Genomic DNA, 22,991 nt, shown 5'->3' with positions numbered 1-22,991 from the left:
TGACTGAAATGTCTGGATATTCATCCAGAGTGTGATACTGAAATTTGACGGTCATGGATTATGGGACAAGAACTGAGGTTTGTTGGCAAAGTCCCAGTTTTGTCAGCTTCTGAGGTTTTCATCGGGTTAGGTTTCAAAAACCTGGACCAGGACCCCACTTTGTTAGGACATGAAACTGGAACCCGTTGGTTCCAGTCATAACCTCAATAAATCCTTTTGTTACTGCTGCTGGTTTTCACCCCAATGCTTCCCCCAAACAGGAGCAAACATATCTCAGAGGCTGCTGAAAAACTCTTGAACACATGAGTGAAGCACAAAATAACCTGCTGTTGCTGTTAAATGTTTCCACACTGGTCTAGTCAAGAACAGTCAGGTGTGTTTTCTGTTTCAGGTCTGTCGATCCGCAGTGTTTGCTGGAAGGCTGACCGGATCTTGGCAGGTACTCAGGACAGCGAGATCTTTGAGGTCATGGTACGAGACCGGGACAAACCGGTTTTGCTGATGCAGGGTCACAGTGAGGGCGAGCTGTGGGCACTCGATCTGCATCCCAAACAGCCGGTTGCCGTCACCGGGAGTGATGACCGTTCCGTCAGGTCAGTCTGACCCACCAACACCCCAACCACCACCGCCAGGCTGCTTATTACCTGAGTTTATCTCTCACCTGTCCGTCTCTTAGGCTGTGGAGTCTTCCTGACCACACTCTGCTGGCTCGCTGTAACATGGAGGAATCTGTTCGAAGTGTTTCTTTCAACAATGACGGCTCTCAGCTTGCTCTTGGCATGAAGGACGGATCCTTCACTGTGCTTCGTGTCAGGTGACTTCACTTATACAGGGCTGAAGATGGTGTTGCTAATAAACTTTGTTCATCTATCCATTTATTAATGTGATGTAAAACCAAAAAAATACCAGAATTTCTCTGTAAGATGACAGTATGCAGACTTTGGTATGGATTTTATGTGACAGTTAATTAATTATTATTATTGTTATTATTAAATAATTATGAATTTGTTTTTAACTCAGGGTACACGATTACTGTAAAATTTCTTGGATTATTGTGTTTTTGTGCAACTTAAAGCAAGACTTTGCAACTTTACCTGAGCAGTGGCAACAGCAGGCTATGCATCCTCGAATGTTAATTTCAGTACGCTGGTGAATTCAGTGCTGTTGTGCTCCGAGTCCAAGCGGTTAAGGCTACTGGAAGCAGCGTCCCCCTAGACACTAACAGCTCATGTGCAGAAAGCAAAGCCTATCAGCCATTCAGGCAATAAAACACAAAATTCATCGAAGGGTTGGTAAATGAAAGAAAAAATTACTGAGCTAGCTTTTTCTTATAGCTGGGTGAAGACCCATAGTTGGTGGTGTGTGATGTCATGCCATAAAGCGTTACGCACATCTCACAGTGCAAGAACAGGTGTTAAGAGCGTGGAGTGAGAATGAAAAAAGGCACCATTCTCCCTTGTACAAGGGAGATGTGCCATCAAAATGATTTTGAAGCTGTTATTTTAAAGTAAAATAGTTGCTTAATGTTGCTTTAATGCTTATAAGATTTCTGACTTGGTTTTTGGTTTTCAAAGACAAAGAGTCGAGATGAGCACTGACTCTTAACCTTTCTTCTTATGCACCAAAGACAATTATTTCAGTTTTCTGTTTAGCTGAAGAAAGTACATGCTTCCTGTATATACAGAGAGAATCTTGAATCAATATAAATTTGGGTGTCATCTGCATAATATATCCCAATGGATTCATGTATATGTTAAGTCAAAGAGGACCAAGGATTGAGCTTTGGGGAACTCCACAAATCATGTTGGTCCGTGTGGATGGACAGTTGCCATTATTTGGTACCTGGATTCAGTTTCCGACCAAAAATGGCTCTGGTTGGAAGACAGAGATTGGAACCTTATTGAGAATAACCAGACTGACATTTATAGATTGTTTAATTTGCTTATGAACATGAGGTAAAAATCCCTTTTCTTCAGGGACATGACGGAGGTTGTGCACATCAAGGACAGGAAGGAGGTGATCCATGAGTTGAAGTTTTCTCCAGATGGCTCCTTCCTGGCAGTAGGATCAAACGACGGGCTGGTGGATGTCTACGCTGTCGCCCAGCGCTACAAGAAGGTGGGCGAGTGTAGCCGCTCCACGTCCTTCATCACCCACCTAGATTGGTCAGTCGACAGCCGCTTCTTGCAGACCAATGATGGCACTGGAGAGCGGCTCTTCTACAGGATGCCAGGTACCTGGGACTTGACTTGGGATTTAACATTTCTTAATATGGGACTAGTTTTAGGAGTTACCTTCCTTGGCTTGGGCCTTAACTGACTTGACACGAAACTTAACTTGGGATTTACTTATCTCCTGAACATCAGTGACCTCCTGACCTTTTAACCTCTTCCTGTGTCCTCTAGCAGGGAAGCTGGTTCCTAAAGAGGAGGCAAAGGGGATCCACTGGATGACATGGACAGGTGTCATTGGGGCTGAGGTGAATGGCATCTGGCCCAAATACTCCAATGTCACCAATGTGAACTCTGTGGATGCCAACTACAGCAGTGCCGTGCTGGTGACCGGAGACGATCTTGGCCTTGTCAAACTCTTTAGGTTCCCCTGTCTGAAGAAAGGTCAGTCTGACAAACAGTCTGGTCCACCTAGAGCTCTTTTCAACTGCAGGAATGTTTCCAGGTACCCTCCTAAGGTACTTAGGAACCAGAGGTCTGAATTTAGGTTTTTGGCCCAAAATGTTTGCTGCTTCGTGTGAATCGTTTTCTGATGGAGCATGAACTTTAGGGGCAACCTTGATTCTTTGAGTTTCTTATTAAAGTTTTTAACTTTAGTTACTTACAAATGTTGAAAGCTGAACTTTTTATAAGGGATTTTTAAGGACTTAAAATTCTACTGGACTCCATCCCTACTCTCGATGTAGTATGTCCTTTATTTCTCAGTTCCCAGATGAGTTTTTTCTAACACCTATTGGATCAAACTGCTTCATGAATCCTCAGTCTTCCTCTGTAAACTCTGTGCCTTCTTCATTAAACAGGAGCCAAATTCAAGAAGTACATTGGTCACTCTGCCCATGTGACCAATGTTCGTTGGTCCAATGACCTGCAGTGGGTCATCAGCACTGGCGGCGCCGACCATGCTGTCTTCCAGTGGAGGTTCCTACCTGAAGGCGTCATGAATGGCGTCTTGGAGCCCCTCCTCCAAGGTAAGACCAAGATTTACCACCTCAACATTTATCCCAGTATCGATGGCCACGTGCTGGACAACAAACTGTCCTGGAATGACTTGATGAATTTGGTTCTGATCTTAACCACAACTGAGCCCTCGTAACAGCAGACTTAAATCCCTTAAATATGCATGGTTGTTGCCTTAATGCCATTAAAAAATGTCACATGTCACATCACTTTAAATCCTGATTCAACTTCTGTAAACACTAAATTACAATTTGTTATCTATAAATCTATTAATTAGACCATATCATGTCACCCTAAATTTACCATCTTTAAATTTACTATTTACTATCGCTCCTTTAAATCACCGCTGTTATCTCAAAATTGCTATCTGTAAATTATACATCAAAATCAGGACATGATTCATAATTTTTCATTTAATATATTTTATCCCATAATCACCTATTTGTATTCTTTTTTTTTTAATTCCATCTGTTAAGTGTCAGTCAACATGCCCAAACTCCATTTTGTTCTTGCTTATCTCTAAATTCATCATTTAGTCATTGTTATCCCTAAACCTCTCCCCTGAAACCCTAAATTAACATCTATATGCATCTGTAATATTTATATCCCAATTTGTTATCCCAGAAACACTGATTTATACCATATAGCCCTAAATCAGCAATGAATCATCATTTGTTATAAATTAATCTGTAAACCCTACATTGCTATTTGTCCTCCCTAAACTGTTGTTTAAACCCGAAATAACATGCTACACATGTTCTCTTGAAATCTCCATTTGTTATCCCTAAATACTATATAACCCTAAATCAACATAGGAAATTATGTGTTCATAATTTGTTACCCTCATTTTAAAAAATTAAAATTACCATTTACGAATCCCAAATTTAAAATTGTTAATCCTTACAATGTTACCTGTAAATTAAAAATTGTCAGTTTATCTTATTTTATTTGTAAGGAACAATGTGCATTATTATGATGTTAAATTCAACATTAGTTATCCCGAAATGTCTACCTGGAAGTAGCACTAAGTCACATCAGCATGCACTTAAACACCATTTGTTATCTCAAACGTTTAATCTGTAAAACCCACTATGGCATGTGTTATCCTCAAACATCTATCTATAAACCCATTTACTATCCCTAGATAACCATATATCATGCTCACTAACATGCTGTTAATAAAGTTTTTTCTCTGGGTGGTGTCATCAGAGGGTTATGCCGACTCCAACAGTGGAGAGTCGGACTCTGACGTGTCGGACGTCCCAGAACTCGACTCGGACATTGAACAGGAAGCTCAGACTAGCTACGAACGTCAGGTCACCAGAAAATAAATACTATCACATGCTGTAAATAATCAATGAAAACCTGTGTGACTCACCTGTCTCTGTCTGCAGGTGTATAAGGAGGACCTGCCTCAGCTGAGGAAGAAGCTGATTGGTTCTCTGAAGCGGCAGAAAGCTCCGGAGGAGGGGCTTCGTCTACAGTTTGTTCATGGGTAAAAGCAGTAAACTATGAATGAAACTATCAACACAGCTGAGACCAAACAGACTGAAAACAGAGAGAATTTTTATAAGAGCAAGGTTTTCTCTGATCTTTATTGTGGCGGTCCCGTTTCCTGTTTCCTGCAGGTATCGGGGGTTTGACTGTCGTAACAACCTGTTCTACAGTCAGGCGGGGGAGGTGGTGTACCACGTGGCTGCCGTCGCCATCGTATACAACCGACTGCAGCACAGTCAGAGGTTTTACCTCGGCCACGATGATGACATCCTCTGCCTCATCGTCCACCCGCTCAAGGACTATGTGGCCTCCGCACAGGTATGCCCGGCCAATCAGAGCGCAGCAGGTCACTGTCGGTATGACCGAGACGGTTTCTGATTGGTTGTCTGTCCGTTCAGGTCGGCAGAGACCCAGCCATCCATGTTTGGGACATCCAGACGCTCAAGTGTCTGTCACTGCTGAAGGGACACCACAGCAGAGGAGTCTGTGCCCTGGAGTTCACAGGTACAGTCATCGCGCAGGGCATCATTTGGTGTCCCTAAATCTTGGCCTGTTATCCTTGAATCCTCACTTCATCATCTCGATCAATAAAGCACCACTTGTTATCGCTAATGCACCATTTTTATCCCTAAATCACTATTTGTTCTCTCTATGTCACCATTTGCTATTCAGACATCACCAGCTGTTATCCCTAAATTATCATCTGTAAACCATTTGTGATTTCTTCAGCACAGTTTAGTTTCCCCAAGTCACCATCAACAGTCACGCGCACAGATCCCGCTCATATAAGAGGAAGTCGCTGTGTGTTGAAATGTTGCGTGTGGGGAGATAAGTTCGGTAACACAGCTTCTGCTGTCCCCTGTCTCCTGTGTCCGTCTGATATCTCCTGTCTCTGATGCATCTCTGTCTCTCTGCGTCTCAGCGGACGGGAAGAGTTTGGTTTCGGTGGGAATCGACGATTTTCACTCCATTGTTATCTGGGACTGGAAGAAAGGAGAGAGACTGGCCAAGACCAGGTACGCACACCTGAATACAACCTGACTAATATACTCACCTGATCCAAAGGTGTAGTGGTGCGTGTATTCAGGTATATGGCATATCAGTGCACATCTACAAACATGTTACAGTCCTTCATGTGCAGTAATCTGTGGCATTTACTGCAAACAGAGAATTTTGTTTTCCCTGACTTTAGTCTTAAAGGCAGAGCCTCCCCACAGGCAAAACCAGTACCACATTAAATCTGCATCACCTCTGCATTGGGTGCAGGTTCACTGAAGCTACATTGTACCCACCTACCAACACACCACTGCACCACTGGTCTGATCAGTGGTAAGTCGCTTTGGATAAAAGCGTCTGCCAAATGAGTAAATGTAACGTATTGTCTGATCATTTTACACAGCTTAATACTCTGCCTTAATATTACACTCTTGTCTTAACACACCTTTACCTATGTATATTTACGTTACACAGCCACACCTGTCCGTCAAGCTTTAAAGAACTTTATATTCCCTTTCTGTTTGTCACTGTCAGGCCCCAACACTCCATCGTATATTCTGTATTTTTCACTGTATTACAGTGCATGAGGCGCATTGTCCTGGCTCCTCTAAAGTCAGAGGGAAATGAAAAAAGGCATATTAAGCTTCAGGGAAAATGAGCAGAAGCTCCAGTTCACACAGCAAAAGCCGCATATTTAATAAGTCAGCTGATGGTTTAGTAGTAGACAGATCATTTTTACTCTTTGCAGAAAGTCAAGACAAACCTTCACTTCAGCCAATGTTTGAGTAACATTTGATAAAAACTACATTGAGCAGCTGTTTTAGGAAACAACTGAGCCTTTTTTAATATTAAACTATATAAAGATTTACATCTTCAGTAGGAACCAATGGGCTTGGGGCTGAGAGCCACACACAGAGGAGGGTTGAGAGACGCACTAACACACTGCTGGCTTGAGATTGTACATGGGCTTTGTTGATGATAGGAAAGATATAGAATAAGAACAGACTGGTCCTTTGACCTTTGAGAATGAACCCTCCTCTCTGTTCTGCAGGGGTCATAAAGATAAAATCTTTGTGGTGAAGAGTAATCCTTTCAGGATGGACAAACTGGTGACTGTGGGGATGAAACACGTCAAGTTCTGGCAACATTCAGGTAAAGTCAGGGTACATCCTAGTTCCCTTAATTTCATCCATGTCTCCTTCACTTGTGTCTTTTCTTCACGTCTGAGTTCCTCCCACTGAAGACGTGAGGAGAGAGGAATCATGGAAACGTTTTCAGAGAAATGAGATGTCCTTTCCTCTGAACCGCCGTCTCAAGCGACATCTGTTTCTGGTGACAGTGCCACAGCTGTATCACAGCTGGTCATTCGGTCTTAACAGCTGTACTATATGTTTAAATGGTTGGAGTTGAATCTACTATTTGTCCCCTTCAGTATGAAACTGCTAATGTTGTGATGCGGTTTAAGATCAGTCTGATCAGCTGCAGCGTCCAGTCACTAACAGCTTTATAACAAAGGGCTGTGTCTGTCCGGTAAAAGACTTTGGTGAAGGATGGTCTGGTGTCTCCTCAATCCTCTGTCCTCAGAGCAGAAATAAGAGCTCTGGGACGACCTTACAGATGGAGGACCCGCCAATTTCCAGGTTGTGAGTGAGGAGTTAGGAATGATCAAACAATAATAATAATTATTATTATAAATTATCCATGTATTTACATCGGGATGTACCCCATGTTTTCTCTGTACATCCTCCTCTTCACCAGACACTTGCTGTCCTTTTCAGCTCAATGAGAAAATTGTCTGGTCACGTTTAAAAGGAGGTCAGACAGAACTTAAATCAATAAATCAATTGATCATAAATGAATCAACCATTATTAAATAAATAGTAATTAAACTAACTCAAATAATAATCGTGAAATTATGTAATAATTATTTTTGAAATCTGGTTAAAAACACTACAAACAAATTCCTCCCAGTCTTTATGCTAGGCTGGGCTGAGAGTTTCCCACTGCTTCCAGTCTTTATGCTAAGCTAGGCTAACAGTTTTCCCCGGCTTGCAGTCTTTATGCTAAACTAGGCTAGACACGTCCTGGATCTAACTCACTAAAGTTCCCTTACATACTCTTTGTTTTTGTAATCTCTTCTCTTTCCTTCTTAAATGATTAATGACACCAGGTCCTGGATCTAACTCACTAAAAAACGTTTTTTCCTTCCTCGTCCTGCAGGTGGCGGTCTGACTTTTAAACGGGGGATATTTGGCAACCTGGGGAAACAGGAGACGATGATGTCGGCGTGTTACGGTCGATCTGAGGACCTGGTTTTCTCCGGAGCCACAAACGGGGACGTTTACATCTGGACGACCGACACACAAGACCATCATCAGCCCACACGATCCCATGGCCCCCGTGTGCTCCCTGGACAAGGTGACACACCGTCTATCCATCCATCAGCCATCCATCCATCCATCAATCATCCATCCATCCATCCATCTATCATCCATCCATCCATCCATCCATCCATCCATCTATCATCCATCCATCCATCTATCATCCATCCATCCATCTATCATCCATCCATCCATCATCCATCCATCAATCATCCATCCATCCATCCATCATCCATCCATCCATCCATCATCCATCCATCCATCCATCCATCCATCCATCTATCATCCATCCATCCATCCATCCATCCATCCATCAATCATCCATCCATCCATCATCCATCCATCAATCATCCATCCATCCATCCATCTATCATCCATCCATCCATCTATCATCCATCCATCCATCCTCCATCCATCTATCATCCATCCATCCATCATCCATCCATCAATCATCCATCCATCCATCCATCAATCATCCATCCATCCATCATCCATCCATCCATCCATCCATCCATCTATCATCCATCCATCCATCCTCCATCCATCTATCATCCATCCATCCATCCAACCTATCCTGCAAAAAACTCATAATTTTATATTACAAATAATTGCTCATTTTATGAAATAAGTTGTAATAATATGAGTTATTTTAAAAAGTCACTATTAAAACAAACATAATAAAAGATAAAAGTGTTATTTTACAAGAAGAAAAGTTGTAATATTATGAGATAAAAAGTAAAAATTACTTTATCATTGCAACTTTTGGGTTTTCAAAATATGAGTTTATTTCAAAATCTCAGTTTTTTTGCTCAATTTGAATGAACAAAAAAATGTATTATTAATTTTCAAATTGGAAAAAGTGGATGATCATGGTAAAGTTATAATTATTATAATTAAGTATTTCCGTTTTTTATTCTGGCAGTCGTTACTCATTTTAAAACTTAAAAATTACATTTTTAAAATGTGACTTTTGCCCACCATCACAGAAACTCACATTTCTGTTTGATGAAATTATTTTATTTTATTACTGGTAGCTCTGAACTTCCATATTTATGAAACTCTGAATCTGAAAAGTAAGACTGGGTTCAGATGAACATCATATGTAGATGATGAAAGTCCCGGCGACCTGAAGATCAGCGGTGGTGTTTTCTTTTGTGTTGTTTCCTGTGTTGCGTTCACCGTCTAGGGTTTTGTGACGGGGGGGAAGGATGGCATCGTGGAGCTCTGGGACGACATGTTTGAGAGATGTTTGAAGACGTACGCCATCAAAAGAGCCGCTCTGTCTCCGTCATCTAAAGGTCTCAGACACCTGCTTTCAGTTTTTACATGTATTTTATATTTGTCTCCTGTTTCCGCTCTTCTCTCTGTGGTGTTTTATTTATTATGTGATTCCGGATCAGGTCTGCTGCTGGAGGACAACCCATCCATCAGAGCCATCACTCTGGGTCACGGTCACATCCTGCTGGGAACAAAGAATGGAGAAATCCTGGAGATCGACAAGAGCGGGCCCATGACACTGCTGGTTCAGGTCCGACAGAGACGGGTCATTGTATTTAGTCATTGTGAAACATAAGACGTCCATCTGTTGGACGTTTCTCATCTCCACTCCCTCACAGATGCGGTAGCCATCACCTGCCTACTATATCACCTGTGCGTGTGTGTGTGTGTGTGTGTGTGTGTGTGTGTGTGTGTGTGTGTGTTGTGTTCAGGGTCACATGGAAGGGGAGGTTTGGGGTTTGGCAGCTCACCCTCTACTTCCTGTTTGCGCCACCGTCAGTGATGACAAAACTCTGAGGATCTGGGAGCTGTCGGCCAATCACCGCATGGTCGCCGTCCGCAAACTCAAAAAAGGTGAGACAGGAGATAAAACGAACAGCATGTTACGCTGCTTAATGTGATGCTCACCGGTTAATATGTTTTACCTGTACATTACCTGAGTGTTACCTGTACGTTACCTGCACGTTACCTGTACGTTACCTGCACGTTACCTGTACGTTACCTGTATGTTGCCTGTATGTTACCTGCGTGTTACCTGTCAGGTGGACGGTGCTGTGCCTTCTCTCCTGACGGCAAAGCTCTGGCGGTTGGTCTGAATGACGGCAGCTTCCTGGTGGTGAACGCTGACACTCTGGAGGACATGGTGACCTTCCACCACCGCAGAGAGCTCATCTCCGACATCCGTTTCTCCCAAGGTACCCAAACTCACCACATGCGTGACACAAGGTGAAGGCGATTGGTCGGTGATTTGGGAGTCATAGCTCCGTGTGTTTCAGATGCTGGGAAGTACCTGGCTGTGGCGTCCCATGATTCCTTTGTGGACATTTATAATGTCCTGACCAGTAAGAGAGTCGGCATCTGTAAAGGAGCCGGCAGTTACATCACTCACATCGACTGGGACTCTAGAGGTGAGCACACTCACACACCTGTAAACACACCCCTACTGATGCTATGCTAACATGCTAACTGTTGGCCACAAAGTGATGTTTTACCTGTTACTAGCTGAGTGGCTGCAGGGAACAAACAGTCAAAAACTTGAATTCAGACTGAAAACTCTCAAGAACTATGTGATGGATTGTTTCAGAGGACAAATCCTGACCACGTTGTTCATCGTCTGGGTTTTCACATGGTGCCATCAACATTTACTTCTGTCAACTCTAAGACTGATGAATAACTCAGCTGTAGCTGTACTTTTATAGGCTAATATTTTATGCTAACATAGTAAACATTAGCATGGTACACTAACATGTCACAGATTAACATAGAGAGTATTACAGCTGTAGCCAGGATTTTGGAATCCCTGAGGTCATGCTAAATATTAGCACGATAACATGATAACATAAGCATGATAGCTAGCTAAAAACCAAACATACTTAATATTACGGACTAAATGTACATGCTACACAGGATAAACCCTTTGATTAAGGTGACAAAACACACCACAACACAAGGACAGTAAAGTTGTCTTTATAGTTTTGATCCAACAGTTTAGTTTTCTTTACAGCCTCAGAGGAGCGCTATACAAAACTCCACACAGGTTAAATCCTCAGACCCTCAGTAGAGTGACGTTCACCAAGTCACGTCCAGGCCTGATATGTTCATCTGCAGGTAAACTGCTGCAGGTGAACACTGGAGCTAAAGAGCAGCTGTTCTTTGAGGCTCCGCGGGGACGCAAACAGAACATCAGTGTGGCTGAGGTTGGACTCTTTTATTTTCTTGACATTCTATGGATCATCAGGGTATTTCTGTTTGTGCGAGCACATATTTGTTTCTGTGTTTCTAGTTTGAGAAGCTGGACTGGGCGAGCTGGACGTCAGTTCTGGGTCCGACCTGTGAGGGAATATGGCCGACGCTCAGCTTTGTTAATGCCGCCTCACTCACCAAAGATCGCAAACTGCTCGCCACTGGAGACGACTTCGGCTTCCTGAAACTGTTCAGCTTCCCATCCAGGGTGAGACTCAAGGAAACACAGTCGCGGAGATCCACCAGCCGAAATGTGCACAAACCTGCCTTTAGCAATGATTTTACCCTGTGTCCTTTATCAGCTCACGGTTTCTTTTAATGTAAAAATCTGACCTCAGGGCCAGTTTGCAAAGTTTAAGAAGTACGTGGGTCACAGCACCAACGTGACGAACGTTTGCTGGTCCAATGATGACTCCATGCTGCTGTCGGTGGGCGGGGCTGATACGGCGCTGATGATCTGGACCAGAGAGCTGCCGGGACACAAAGAGAGCAAAGCTGTGGACAGCGAGGAGTCGGACGACGACACCGAGGAGGACGGAGGTAAAGCAGTCCAAACAACACACATTGAGACCGTAGGACAGGGACTAGCTGCTCCATCACAGTGTTGTCATAGTGATCAACAGGTCTCGACGGCAGCATCCTCTCCACAAAAGGAACACAAACTCAGTCTGGTCCAGGTCCAGGTCCAGCTGTAGGTGGTGCTTTGACATCAGCCAGACAAGCAGTGAGTGACAGGGAGCTGACCGGTTTGACTGAAGGAGGATGAGAAGACTTCAGAGGAAACAGCTGTGTCATGGACCCGTTGTTGTGTTTTCAGGTTACGACAGCGACGTGGCCCGGGAGAAGGTGGTGGACTACGTCACCAAGATCTACTCTGCCAGCATCAGGAACATGTCGGGGACCAAACCTCACCTGCAGCACAAAGAGCTTCCTGTGGAGGAGAGGTAGCACCTTCACAATCTGACGCTGACTGATGTGGAGCCATGAGGATTATTAAATGACACAAATTAGTGACTGAATACATAGAAAAATAATGTTAGTTAAACAGTTAAAATGAAGTGTAAAAATAAACAGAAGTTTTTTACTTTTCCTTTAACCTCCAGTCATTTGGTAAAGAGCTGTTCATTTTTTTTCTTTCATCAGTTTATAAAATAAATTCATTTTTATTTTTTTAATCTTTTACTTACCTTTTACTTGCTCATTTTGTTTTTGAAGTCCTCAGTTTTTCCGATTTTTAACTGTCGGCACAAATTTTATTGTTTATCTTTTTAACTTTTCCCTGTTTTCCCCTCCAACATTTCCAAGGACCAAAACACAAGAAAGCTAAGGAGTTGAAAAACAGGAGCAAATAATAGAGGAGTAAAATGAGTTATTGCTTTTTTTATTTCTAATTTTTTCAGCTGATCGGAGTTTAAGGGAAATGTATGAATTTATTTTTACACTCCATTTTAATTAACTAACAGTTTGTATTTGTTAGTTCATTCACTTAAATTTTTGACTCGGCTGATTATATTTTACCGCCTTTTTTCAGTTTTTGCAGCGACAAAACCCTCCGTGTCAACTTACAAACCCTCGGACACACAATCATTTACAAATATAATCTCACCTGACTCTGAACTTTGTCACTGTTTGTCCTGATCAGGCCTCCAGTGAGTCGAGCTGCGCCGCTGCCGGACAAACTGCTGAGGAACAACGTGACCAAGAAGAAGAAGGTGGTGGAGGTCAGTACGAGGCCTCGTTAACGTCGGTCCACTGACACCGGACGTCACTTCAAACAGCTGTTTGTTTTTCAGGACCTGATGTTGGAGCACGTCTTCGGTTACAGAGGCTTCGACTGTCGCAACAACCTGCATTACCTCAATGACGGAGCTGACATCATCTTCCACACCGCTGCCGCCGTGGTGATCCAGAACCTGTCCGCCGGTCGGTAAAACTCTCCGACTGAGCTTCTTATTTTAAACGTTGCTGTTGATGACGTTACAGTTCTGCTTCCTGTCCCGACAGGAACTCAGAGTTTCTACCTGGAACACACCGACGACATCCTCTGCCTGACCGTCAACCAACATCCAAAATACCAAAACATCATCGCTACCGGACAGATCGGTGAGTCACGGGCAGGAAGTCAACTCAGACATTTCTGAGCTCACATTTAGAGACTGAAATGAAACTGTGTGTTCCTGCTAATGTCTCGTTATTATCTACAAACGTCGACACATCTATTCCTGGAGCATCCACCTGGAGAAACGTGACGTCAGCAGTGGCGATGCCTGCAAATATGAATCTAAAAATCACTCCAACATGATTTCTAACTGCAAAAAATTGGTGACTAACTGTAATTTCGTTTTAACTTTAACACTTTCCGATGCTTTCTTTAAGACACTTTGCTGCCCACATGTGCTCAATGAATCGATGAGCAGGTCTATCGGGCTCAGGCCCAGGTGCCCCTGACCCGTTGGACCCCCCAGAGCCTCTTCTTGAAGTAACCGATAACATTTTGCAAAATGACTACAAAGAGGCGTAAAAACAACATAGAACGACGCCTTTGATGTCTTCACCGGTGACCAGCAGTTATTTACTTGTGCTGGCCGGAGTCTCGTCAGCCGTGTAACAGCCTGAAAAGCAGCTTTTAAAAACGGATTCATTTCCCCTGATCGGTATTTCAGTCCCCATGCAGAGACAACGTGATCTCGGCCAGGCTGACTTTGTGTATCTAGATGTAAACAGATTGCAGAGTTGTAATATCGATCACCACGTAGTTCTCATGCATGACCTGGCTGCTTTTTGCCCATTGCACTTATTTTCTTTTCCATTGCCTCCTCATCTTCACCGCCTCACCTCATCACCAGGCGACATCACTGACCTGCCAGGTAAGACTCTGCTCACCTTTCTGCAGCCTCTCATCACTGATCCATTACCACACACGATTCTGTTCACATTCACGAGGAGAGGACCGTGTTTAATCTGTTGGTGTCGTTATTCTCGGTGTGTAGAGGCTGAAGTGTCCGGTGAGTATCAGCAGTCAGGTTCCTGTTCAGGTCTGATCCTGTGTGTAGCTCGCCCCCCACCTCTCTGGCTCTCAGAGACCGTGTCTACATTGATGTGGATTCAGATGAAAACATTCTGTCCTTCCATTCACACTAAACCAATGTTTTCCACCACCGAAAACTGGACCTTTCAAAACCAGTGACTATTAAATCTCACCAACTCAAAAACCCAAACTTCCTGTGTCCTTTGACTCTGTGAGCTCTTATTTTTTGGACTTTTACTAAAATCTTTGTCCTACCAAGTTAGTTTTTCTTTTTTACTGAGTCTTTATAAGTCTCCCTACAAGTCTTCAAGTTCTTGATAATGTGGAGATTTCAGCCACTGACACAATAAAGGTACTTTCTGACAGCGAGTGATCACCACCAACATTTCTATGATTTGGAAAGTAAACACGACAGCAGTCGTGTTGCCGGGCTCGACTGAGTTCTGGATTGTTGACTTTATACCTGAGATATTGGAGTTCACTGAATTCTACGGCAAAAACAAGAACGAGCAACATCGGCCAAACTTCCCACATTAATCCTGTTATGCACTGACCTACAGAGCTCCTATCAGAGAGCACTGAGTCACCAGATGAAGGTTCAGCTTCTTTACTCAGTGAAAAAAGAACATTAACACCATTCCACACAGTGGTTTTCACAGTGTCTGCGAAAAAAACAGACAAGAAGAAAGAGTTTCTGAAAATAAAACACCCAGAAAGAAATATGAGTATTGCTCCTCTTAAACAGCAATTAACTACTATATGTGTGTAAAAACATACTAATAACTAAGCCAGACATTAGTAAAATACTAGTTTCCAAAGATGATAACCTTTGTAAGAAATCATCAAACTGGATCGCGTTATCAACGTTACAAAGCAAAAACAGAAGAAGGAAACTACTGAGCACAAAAATGGCTTAAATACAAGGAGAAAACGTGCATCATCTTTGACTTCTGCACAGGCAGCTATCATGTGTCAATCGATACCGCGAGACACTGGACACGGAGCTGACGCGATTAACTGACGCAGCTGGCGCAACCAGTAATTATATACGTTCAGTCTACACAGTCCCTGTGATGGGACGAATTCACAGCAAAGCTGCTGAGACCAATGTATCTGGAGCCGGGACGACGGACACCGTGAGCCGAGACGTCCCATTTATTCCACTGACGTGCGCATACAGTGCTTGTGACGAGGAGTCTTTCAATTGTTTTGCAGCTGTTTCTTTTCTATGGTTGTTTATGGGGAAAAGTCTGTCCGGGCCACAGTCCATCACATGACCTGTAATTTAAACCAAAGCCGCTACCTGGATCCTGAAAGCCTGGATGACACCTAAAGGAGGAACCGGCTCTGTGTAGAACCAGCCACAATCCTTACCAGACCATTAATAATCAAGTCTCGATATCAAGTATTGACTAGCTTTCCCGGAGCGCAGATCATTGGAAGGAGTTTGTTTCCATAATTTGGTCATATGATAATAGGTAGAAGTTCCATACTTAGGACGCGTGATAACAGCTGAGCTGTCGCCATAACAACTGAACAAACTCTGCTGAGGAAGACCATGAGCTATAGTTAAAGCTTTGGGAAAGCTTTGGAAAAGTGAAACTTAATATTATTTGGTCAAGTTTGCCAAACACTAATAAACTAAAAGAGGAGGAAGAACAGATGCAACAAATTTCTGTTGTGTTTGGGCCTATGTTTGGACACCAGGTGTAGAAAACATTAGTGTGAATGTAAAGCCCTCATAAACTGTTTTCAATTTTCTCCACATCAGTGTGAGCATGGCAGTAGACAAACTAAAGCAAGTTGGACTGAGAACAAAGCCTTGCTTAGAGCCTCTTATCGGCATGTTAAATTAGCTGAACTAGCCTGGATGGTTTCTGTATGTGGTGTCTGTACTGTCCGTGGTAAGACTGTGATTCAGAGGCGGCTTTTGAACACGAGTTCTTATAGAAGCTAGACCTGGATCTGTCTTATCTATGCTAATGATACATAACAGGGCATCAATATCGGGAATGGCGACAATGTTGCTTATCTGCTCAACAGAATGCAGCGATTCTGTGATATTAACCCTCTATAGTCATGATCACATGGGAGTGTCTGTCCGCCTGTCCAACACTTCGGTCCAGAGAAGGACATTTGAAAAACCACTGGACAGATTTCAACTAGGGACCATCTTGCGATGGGATCACACCTTAGTACTCAGTAGTCACTACTACATTATTACATGAGTACTCGGTAGTCACCACTACATTATTACAGTAGTACTCGGTAGCCATTACTACATTATTACATGAGTACTCGGTAGTTATTACTACATTATTACATGAGTACTCGGTAGTTATTACTACATTATTACAGGAGTACACGGTAGTCATTACTACATTATTACATAAGTACTCAGTAGTCACCACTACATTATTACAGTAGTACTCGGTAGCCATTACTACATTATTACATGAGTACTCGGTAGTTATTACTACATTATTACATGAGTACTCGGTAGTTGCTACTACATTATAACAGGAGTACTCAGTAGTCATTACTACATTATTACATGAGTACTCAGTAGTCATTACTACATTATTACCTGAGTACTCAGTAGTCGTTACTACATTATTACAGGAGTTTACTACATTATTACAGGAGTACTCGGTAGTCATTACTACATTATTACACGAGAACTCAGTAGTCATTACTACATTATTACATAAGTACTCAGTAGTCACTACTAAATTATTACATGAGTACTCGGTAGTCGTTACTACATTATTACATGAGTACTCGGTAGTCATTACTACATTATTACACGAGAACTCAGTAGTCATTACTACATTATTACATGAGTACTCAGTAGTCATTACTACATTATTACCTGAGTACTCAGTAGTCGTTACTACATTATTACAGGAGTACTCGATAGTCATTACTACATTATTACACGAGAACTCAGTAGTCATTACTACATAAGTACTCAGTAGTCACTACTACATTATTACATGAATACTCGGTAGTCGCTACTACATTATTACATGGGTACTCGGTAGCCATTACTACATTATTACATGAGTATTCGGTAGTCATTACGACATTATTACCTGAGTACTCGGTACTCGTTACTACATTATTACATGAGTACTCGGTAGCCATTTCTACATTATTACATGGGTACTCGGTAGTCGTTACTACATTATTACAGTAGTACTCGGTAGTCAGTACTACTTGAATATATGAGTACTCAGTAGTCATTACTACATTATTACATGAGTACTCAGTAGTCACTACTAATTTGTTACATGAGTACTCAGTAGTCATTACTACATTATTACATGAGTACTCAGTAGTCATTACTACATTATTACCTGAGTACTCAGTAGTCGTTACTACATTATTACAGGAGTACTCGGTAGTCATTACTACATTATTACACGAGAACTCAGTAGTCATTACTACATAAGTACTCAGTAGTCACTACTAAATTATTACATGAGTACTCAGTAGTCATTACTACATTATTACATAAGTACTCAGTAGTCACTACTAATTTATTACATGAGTACTCGGTAGTCGTTACTACATTATTACATGAGTACTCGGTAGTCATTACTACATTATTACACAAGAACTCAGTAGTCATTACTACATTATTACATGAGTACTCAGTAGTCATTACTACATTATTACCTGAGTACTCAGTAGTCATTACTACATTATTACAGGAGTACTCGATAGTCATTACTACATTATTACACGAGAACTCAGTAGTCATTACTACATAAGTACTCAGTAGTCACTACTACATTATTACATGAATACTCGGTAGTCGCTACTACATTATTACATGGGTACTCGGTAGCCATTACTACATTATTACATGAGTATTCGGTAGTCATTACGACATTATTACCTGAGTACTCGGTACTCGTTACTACATTATTACATGAGTACTCGGTAGCCATTTCTACATTATTACATGGGTACTAGGTAGTCGTTACTACATTATTACAGTAGTATTCAGTAGTCAGTACTACATTAATATATGAGTACTCGGTAGTCATTACTACATTATTACACGAGAACTCAGTAGTCATTACTACATTATTACATAAGTACTCAGTAGTCACTACTAATTTATTACATGAGTACTCGGTAGTCGTTACTACATTATTACATGAGTACTCGGTAGTCATTACTACATTATTACACGAGAACTCAGTAGTCATTACTACATTATTACATGAGTATTCGGTAGTCATTACGACATTATTACATGAGTACTCGGTAGTCGTTACTACATTATTACACAAGTACTCAGTAGCCATTTCTACATTATTACATGGGTACTCGGTAGTCGTTACTACATTATTACAGTAGTACTCGGTAGTCAGTACTACTTGAATATATGAGTACTCAGTAGTCATTACTACATTATTACATGAGTACTCAGTAGTCACTACTAATTTGTTACATGAGTACTCAGTAGTCGTTACTACATTATTACATGAGTACTCAGTAGTCATTACTACATTATTACCTGAGTACTCAGTAGTCGTTACTACATTATTACAGGAGTACTCGGTAGTCATTACTACATTATTACACGAGAACTCAGTAGTCATTACTACATTATTACATAAGTACTCAGTAGTCACTACTAATTTATTACATGAGTACTCGGTAGTCGTTACTACATTATTACATGAGTACTCGGTAGTCGCTACTACATTATTACATGGGTACTCGGTAGCCATTACTACATTATTAAAAGACACCCATCTTTGAACTCACCTTCATTTTGATTTCAACTACACACCTGTAAAGTTTTGTGACTGTATCTTTCACAGTTATGATGGTATAGTGGTGACAAAATCTGTCCACAGACAGACAGGACAGGACAGACAGAGAGACAGACACCTGCCAAAGTACTCAAAACAGCCTCTGTGGTAGTTCCTGCTACAGTAGGTGTCTCCAGGACCACAATTCGCCATGATGACATACACACACACACACACTTGTAAGGTGAAAACAATATCTAGCCATACTGTTGCACCTGGTAATAAAATCTACTGTAGATATTCATGATCTCCAGAAAATTAATCCTAACAATGTGCTATTTCCACAGCACATTAAACAAATCATTTTCACCAAATGCTTTACAGAGAAATAAAATATACAGTTAAACTAATGTAATTGAGGGGACTCAAAATGTTTGGTTAAAATGGGCCTTCAAACTGGACTTGGCGATACATGGCAACGCCTGACAGTGAGGGGTGAACTGTTTAGGGAACTGTAATGGAACATTTTCAGTCAAATTTGGACTTTGATTGGGAACGTGGTACAGCAAGGAGTAAGTGTTCAGAGGAATCAGACAGATGTCAAATAGGGACTGGGGAGATTGGAGATGTAAGGTGGTGCCAGTCCATTCAGTGGTTCAAAAACAAATAAAAGAATCATAAAATCAATTCTAAAGAGCTACTATTAAAGACAGGTGTCATTTCTCAAATTTTACATCAAAGTTAACAGCATTTGACATCCTCGGAAAAACAGCTGCATTTCCTCGGTGTAAAAATGTTGTGGGATGTTGTATTTTCTAGAACTTAAGCCCAGTGGAAGCATTGGTAGTGCACATGCAGTAGGGCCTAATATGGAGCCTTGGGGGGAAAGTCATAACTGAAACTGATCTGTCTGTTTAGGCTGTTAGTGGTTTCACCTTATGTCCTTTTTATTCAGTCATTTTCAATAGTTTAGTCTCAGCAGTTTTATGTCTTTCAAAAAATGCGACCTGTGGTTTGGATGTGATTTGTTTTGCGACGACTTGACTCATCCTAAAATACAACTCGATTCAACTTGCATTGACTCTAAACTTCAGAAAAAAGAAGTCCTGTGTGATCATGGCCAAAGGTGTTAATACTGTTTGCTGAAAACTTGTGAATACAGAGTTGTTTGAAAAAGAAACAGTTTTGAATTTCCCAACTCTGAATCCAAATCCCAGTCACTTACCAGTTATACTCTGTTGAATCAGCATGTCAATACCAGTCCCCTCCTACTCCTGAAGAACATGGAAGTACTGACTGATCCTTAAATAAAATCACTTTTATCGACTGCTCCCCCACCTGCCTGTCTCTGCCCACAACTCCTGAATCTTAGCTTGTTTCCCCCATACTCAACATCTCCATTACTTGGTTCCTTTGGTTCCATTTCACCTTTAGTTTGGTGGTTCTTTTGCTCCTCGGTCCATTGTTTCCTTCATCCCTCTTTTTTTTTTACTTCCTTCATTCCTTAGTTCTCTGGTTCCTTGGTCCATTAACACCTTGACTCCATAATTCAGTGTTTCCATTTTTCTGATGTTCCTCTGTTCTTGGTTTCTTGGCTCCCTTACTACCTTAGGTCCTTGATTCCTTAGATTCCCCAGGTTCTTGTCTGCTGAATGCCCTGGTTCTTTTGCCCTTTGGTTCCTCAAAGTCTTGCCTTGGCTCCAAAGTTCCTGGGAACCTCTGTTCACTTGCTCCTTGACACTGTGGATCTTAGGTTCCTTGGTCCAACTGTTCCTTAAAGCCTTGGTTCCACAGTTGCAAGGATGCAGTTCCTCGGATCCTTAGGTCCTGGGCTACTTGCTGCCTTTGTTCCTTGATTCTTCAGCTTTTTGGTTTTCCACGCTTCTGGTCTCTTCTCACAGGCCTCGCCCCATCCATCCATGTGTGGGATGCCATGACAAAGCAGACGCTGTCCATCCTCCGCTGTTCCCATGCAAAAGGTGTCGGCTATGTGAACTTCAGCGCTACAGGAAAGCTGCTGCTATCTGTAGGAGTGGAACCTGAACACACCATCACAGTGTGGAGGTGGCAGGAAGGTACCAAAGATTTCTCTCAAATTTGATAATATGAATTATGTAATGTCTCTTGCAGCATCTAAAGGGAAAGAGGCTGTAGCGTTATCTTCTTGAAGAAGGTACCCTGCTGCAGTAGTATAATTTTATTATTTTAGAGCATTAGTTCATGCCCCTCTCTAAAACAATGAAGAATTACAATAAAGCTGGCTTGCTCCTGTTCATGCTATTGAACAGGTTTTCCTAACAAATGAGGAGTGGGACTAAAGTACCTGAGAAAGATAAAGATCACATCATTCACTGCAAGAAGGGTCAAAAATTGAAGGGTTAAACAAGAAAACCCTTTTTTCTTTATTTGTCACAGAGATTTCAGTGAATTTTCTCAGCTTCATGAAGATCAGAAAGTATCAGAAGCATAATAAACTTTAAAAAAAAAATTTGCTCATATCCTCCTAGGGAATCCGTAGTGCTAAACTCGAAGCACTGGCTTGACACATATATCGATATACAGTCTCTACAGACTAAAGCCAAGTATACAGAATATTACTATGAATATACCATAGAGGGGTATCCAGGCCAACCTCTGACCTCTCTGCCAGGCACCAAGGTGACCAGTAAAGGTGGCCATGCTGAGCGGATCTTTGTGGTGGAGTTCAGACCGGACTCTGACACCCAGTTTGTGTCGGTGGGAATCAAACACATCAAGTTCTGGACTCTGGTTGGAGGTTCGCTCATGTACAAGAAAGGTGTGATCGGCTCGGTGGAGGACGGCCGAATGCAGACCATGCTGTCTGTGGCCTTTGGTGCTGTAAGATAAACACTGATTTTAAAACTCTTAATTCTGACTCACCTTACCTCAAAATAAAATATATAAATCTCCTGTTTTTCAGAATTTACAGTAAGTCAGTATTTTTCTTGTCCAGAACAACCTGACGTTCACTGGTGCTATAAATGGAGATGTATATGTGTGGAGGGAGCACTTCCTGGTGCGGGTGGTAGCGAAGGCGCACAGCGGTCCGGTCTTCACCATGTACACCACTCTTAGGGATGGACTCATCGTCACAGGGGGGAAGGAACGACCGTGAGTAACCAAAAACCAACATGCTTCATCCTATAAGAGTTTGTGAAGTAATTAAGATTCATCAGGCAGCACATTCACACAAGTGCTCAGGTCACTCAGCCTTTCAACACATCTGTCATGGTAACTGTTGATCGACAAGTTGAAGGCTAGTGGGCAGACTCCACAACAGGAAGTACGTTGTGCAGCATTGAACTCCTGTTGGTGACTTGTAGCACCAAATAAAAGAAAAGTTGGAAAGACAGAGGACATAAGGACAGAGTTTTAAAACCTGACTCTTAGGTTTTGTGGTGCCTATAGATGAACATGCATTACATAAGATTTTCATTTTTCAAATCGACTGTTGTGGAGATTTTTGTGTGTGTCAGCTCCTTGTGGGGTTGCTAATAAAAAACTGGTCCCAGGTGATGGACCAGACAAATGACGGTTCTTGCCTCTCATGCTTGGTGGTCGGGCTTTGGGGAGGACTCCTCAAAATCTGTGGAACACCTGACAGGTGAAATGTCCACAGTGAAAGAATCTGTGATCATGTTGCAAATATCAAGCATGTTGGATTTCAGCAGGGTGTCAATCACCCTACAGCAGGTGATAACAAGGTGCTGCCAGGTGTGCTGGGCTTATATGGTCCCAGAGGCAGGTAGTTAGAACCGCCAGTCCAGATCATCAAGTGGAGTTTGGGTAGGCTCTTTAGATGATGAGAAAGAATCTTGACAGGGATATTGACACTGGGGCTGAGGCGTTTAGGCAAGCCCTTGGTCTA

At 42.0% G+C, this 22,991-nt stretch overlaps 1 protein-coding gene across 1 annotated transcript in view; it reads left to right on the top strand.

Annotated features, from left to right (window-relative positions):
• LOC120799734 (echinoderm microtubule-associated protein-like 6) overlaps positions 1-22,991 on the top strand; it is a 38,480-nt gene that overhangs the window by 8,949 nt on the left and 6,540 nt on the right. The window contains 28 exon segments of the mRNA XM_040145058.1: positions 392-593; positions 677-814; positions 1,977-2,233; positions 2,406-2,615; positions 3,032-3,199; positions 4,398-4,504; positions 4,583-4,683; positions 4,817-5,003; positions 5,084-5,189; positions 5,608-5,701; positions 6,733-6,833; positions 7,902-8,037; positions 8,039-8,099; positions 9,249-9,360; positions 9,463-9,590; positions 9,772-9,913; positions 10,102-10,254; positions 10,336-10,467; positions 11,168-11,256; positions 11,343-11,510; positions 11,641-11,842; positions 12,120-12,246; positions 12,945-13,023; positions 13,096-13,225; positions 13,307-13,405; positions 21,004-21,177; positions 21,753-21,961; positions 22,077-22,234. Of these exon segments, the coding sequence (XP_040000992.1) occupies positions 392-593; positions 677-814; positions 1,977-2,233; positions 2,406-2,615; positions 3,032-3,199; positions 4,398-4,504; positions 4,583-4,683; positions 4,817-5,003; positions 5,084-5,189; positions 5,608-5,701; positions 6,733-6,833; positions 7,902-8,037; positions 8,039-8,099; positions 9,249-9,360; positions 9,463-9,590; positions 9,772-9,913; positions 10,102-10,254; positions 10,336-10,467; positions 11,168-11,256; positions 11,343-11,510; positions 11,641-11,842; positions 12,120-12,246; positions 12,945-13,023; positions 13,096-13,225; positions 13,307-13,405; positions 21,004-21,177; positions 21,753-21,961; positions 22,077-22,234 (3,970 nt within the window).

This window comes from Xiphias gladius, chromosome 15, assembly GCF_016859285.1.
Source record: "Xiphias gladius isolate SHS-SW01 ecotype Sanya breed wild chromosome 15, ASM1685928v1, whole genome shotgun sequence".
NCBI classification, from domain to species: domain Eukaryota; kingdom Metazoa; phylum Chordata; class Actinopteri; order Istiophoriformes; family Xiphiidae; genus Xiphias; species Xiphias gladius.
This window is presented reverse-complemented; position numbering and strand designations above follow the sequence as displayed.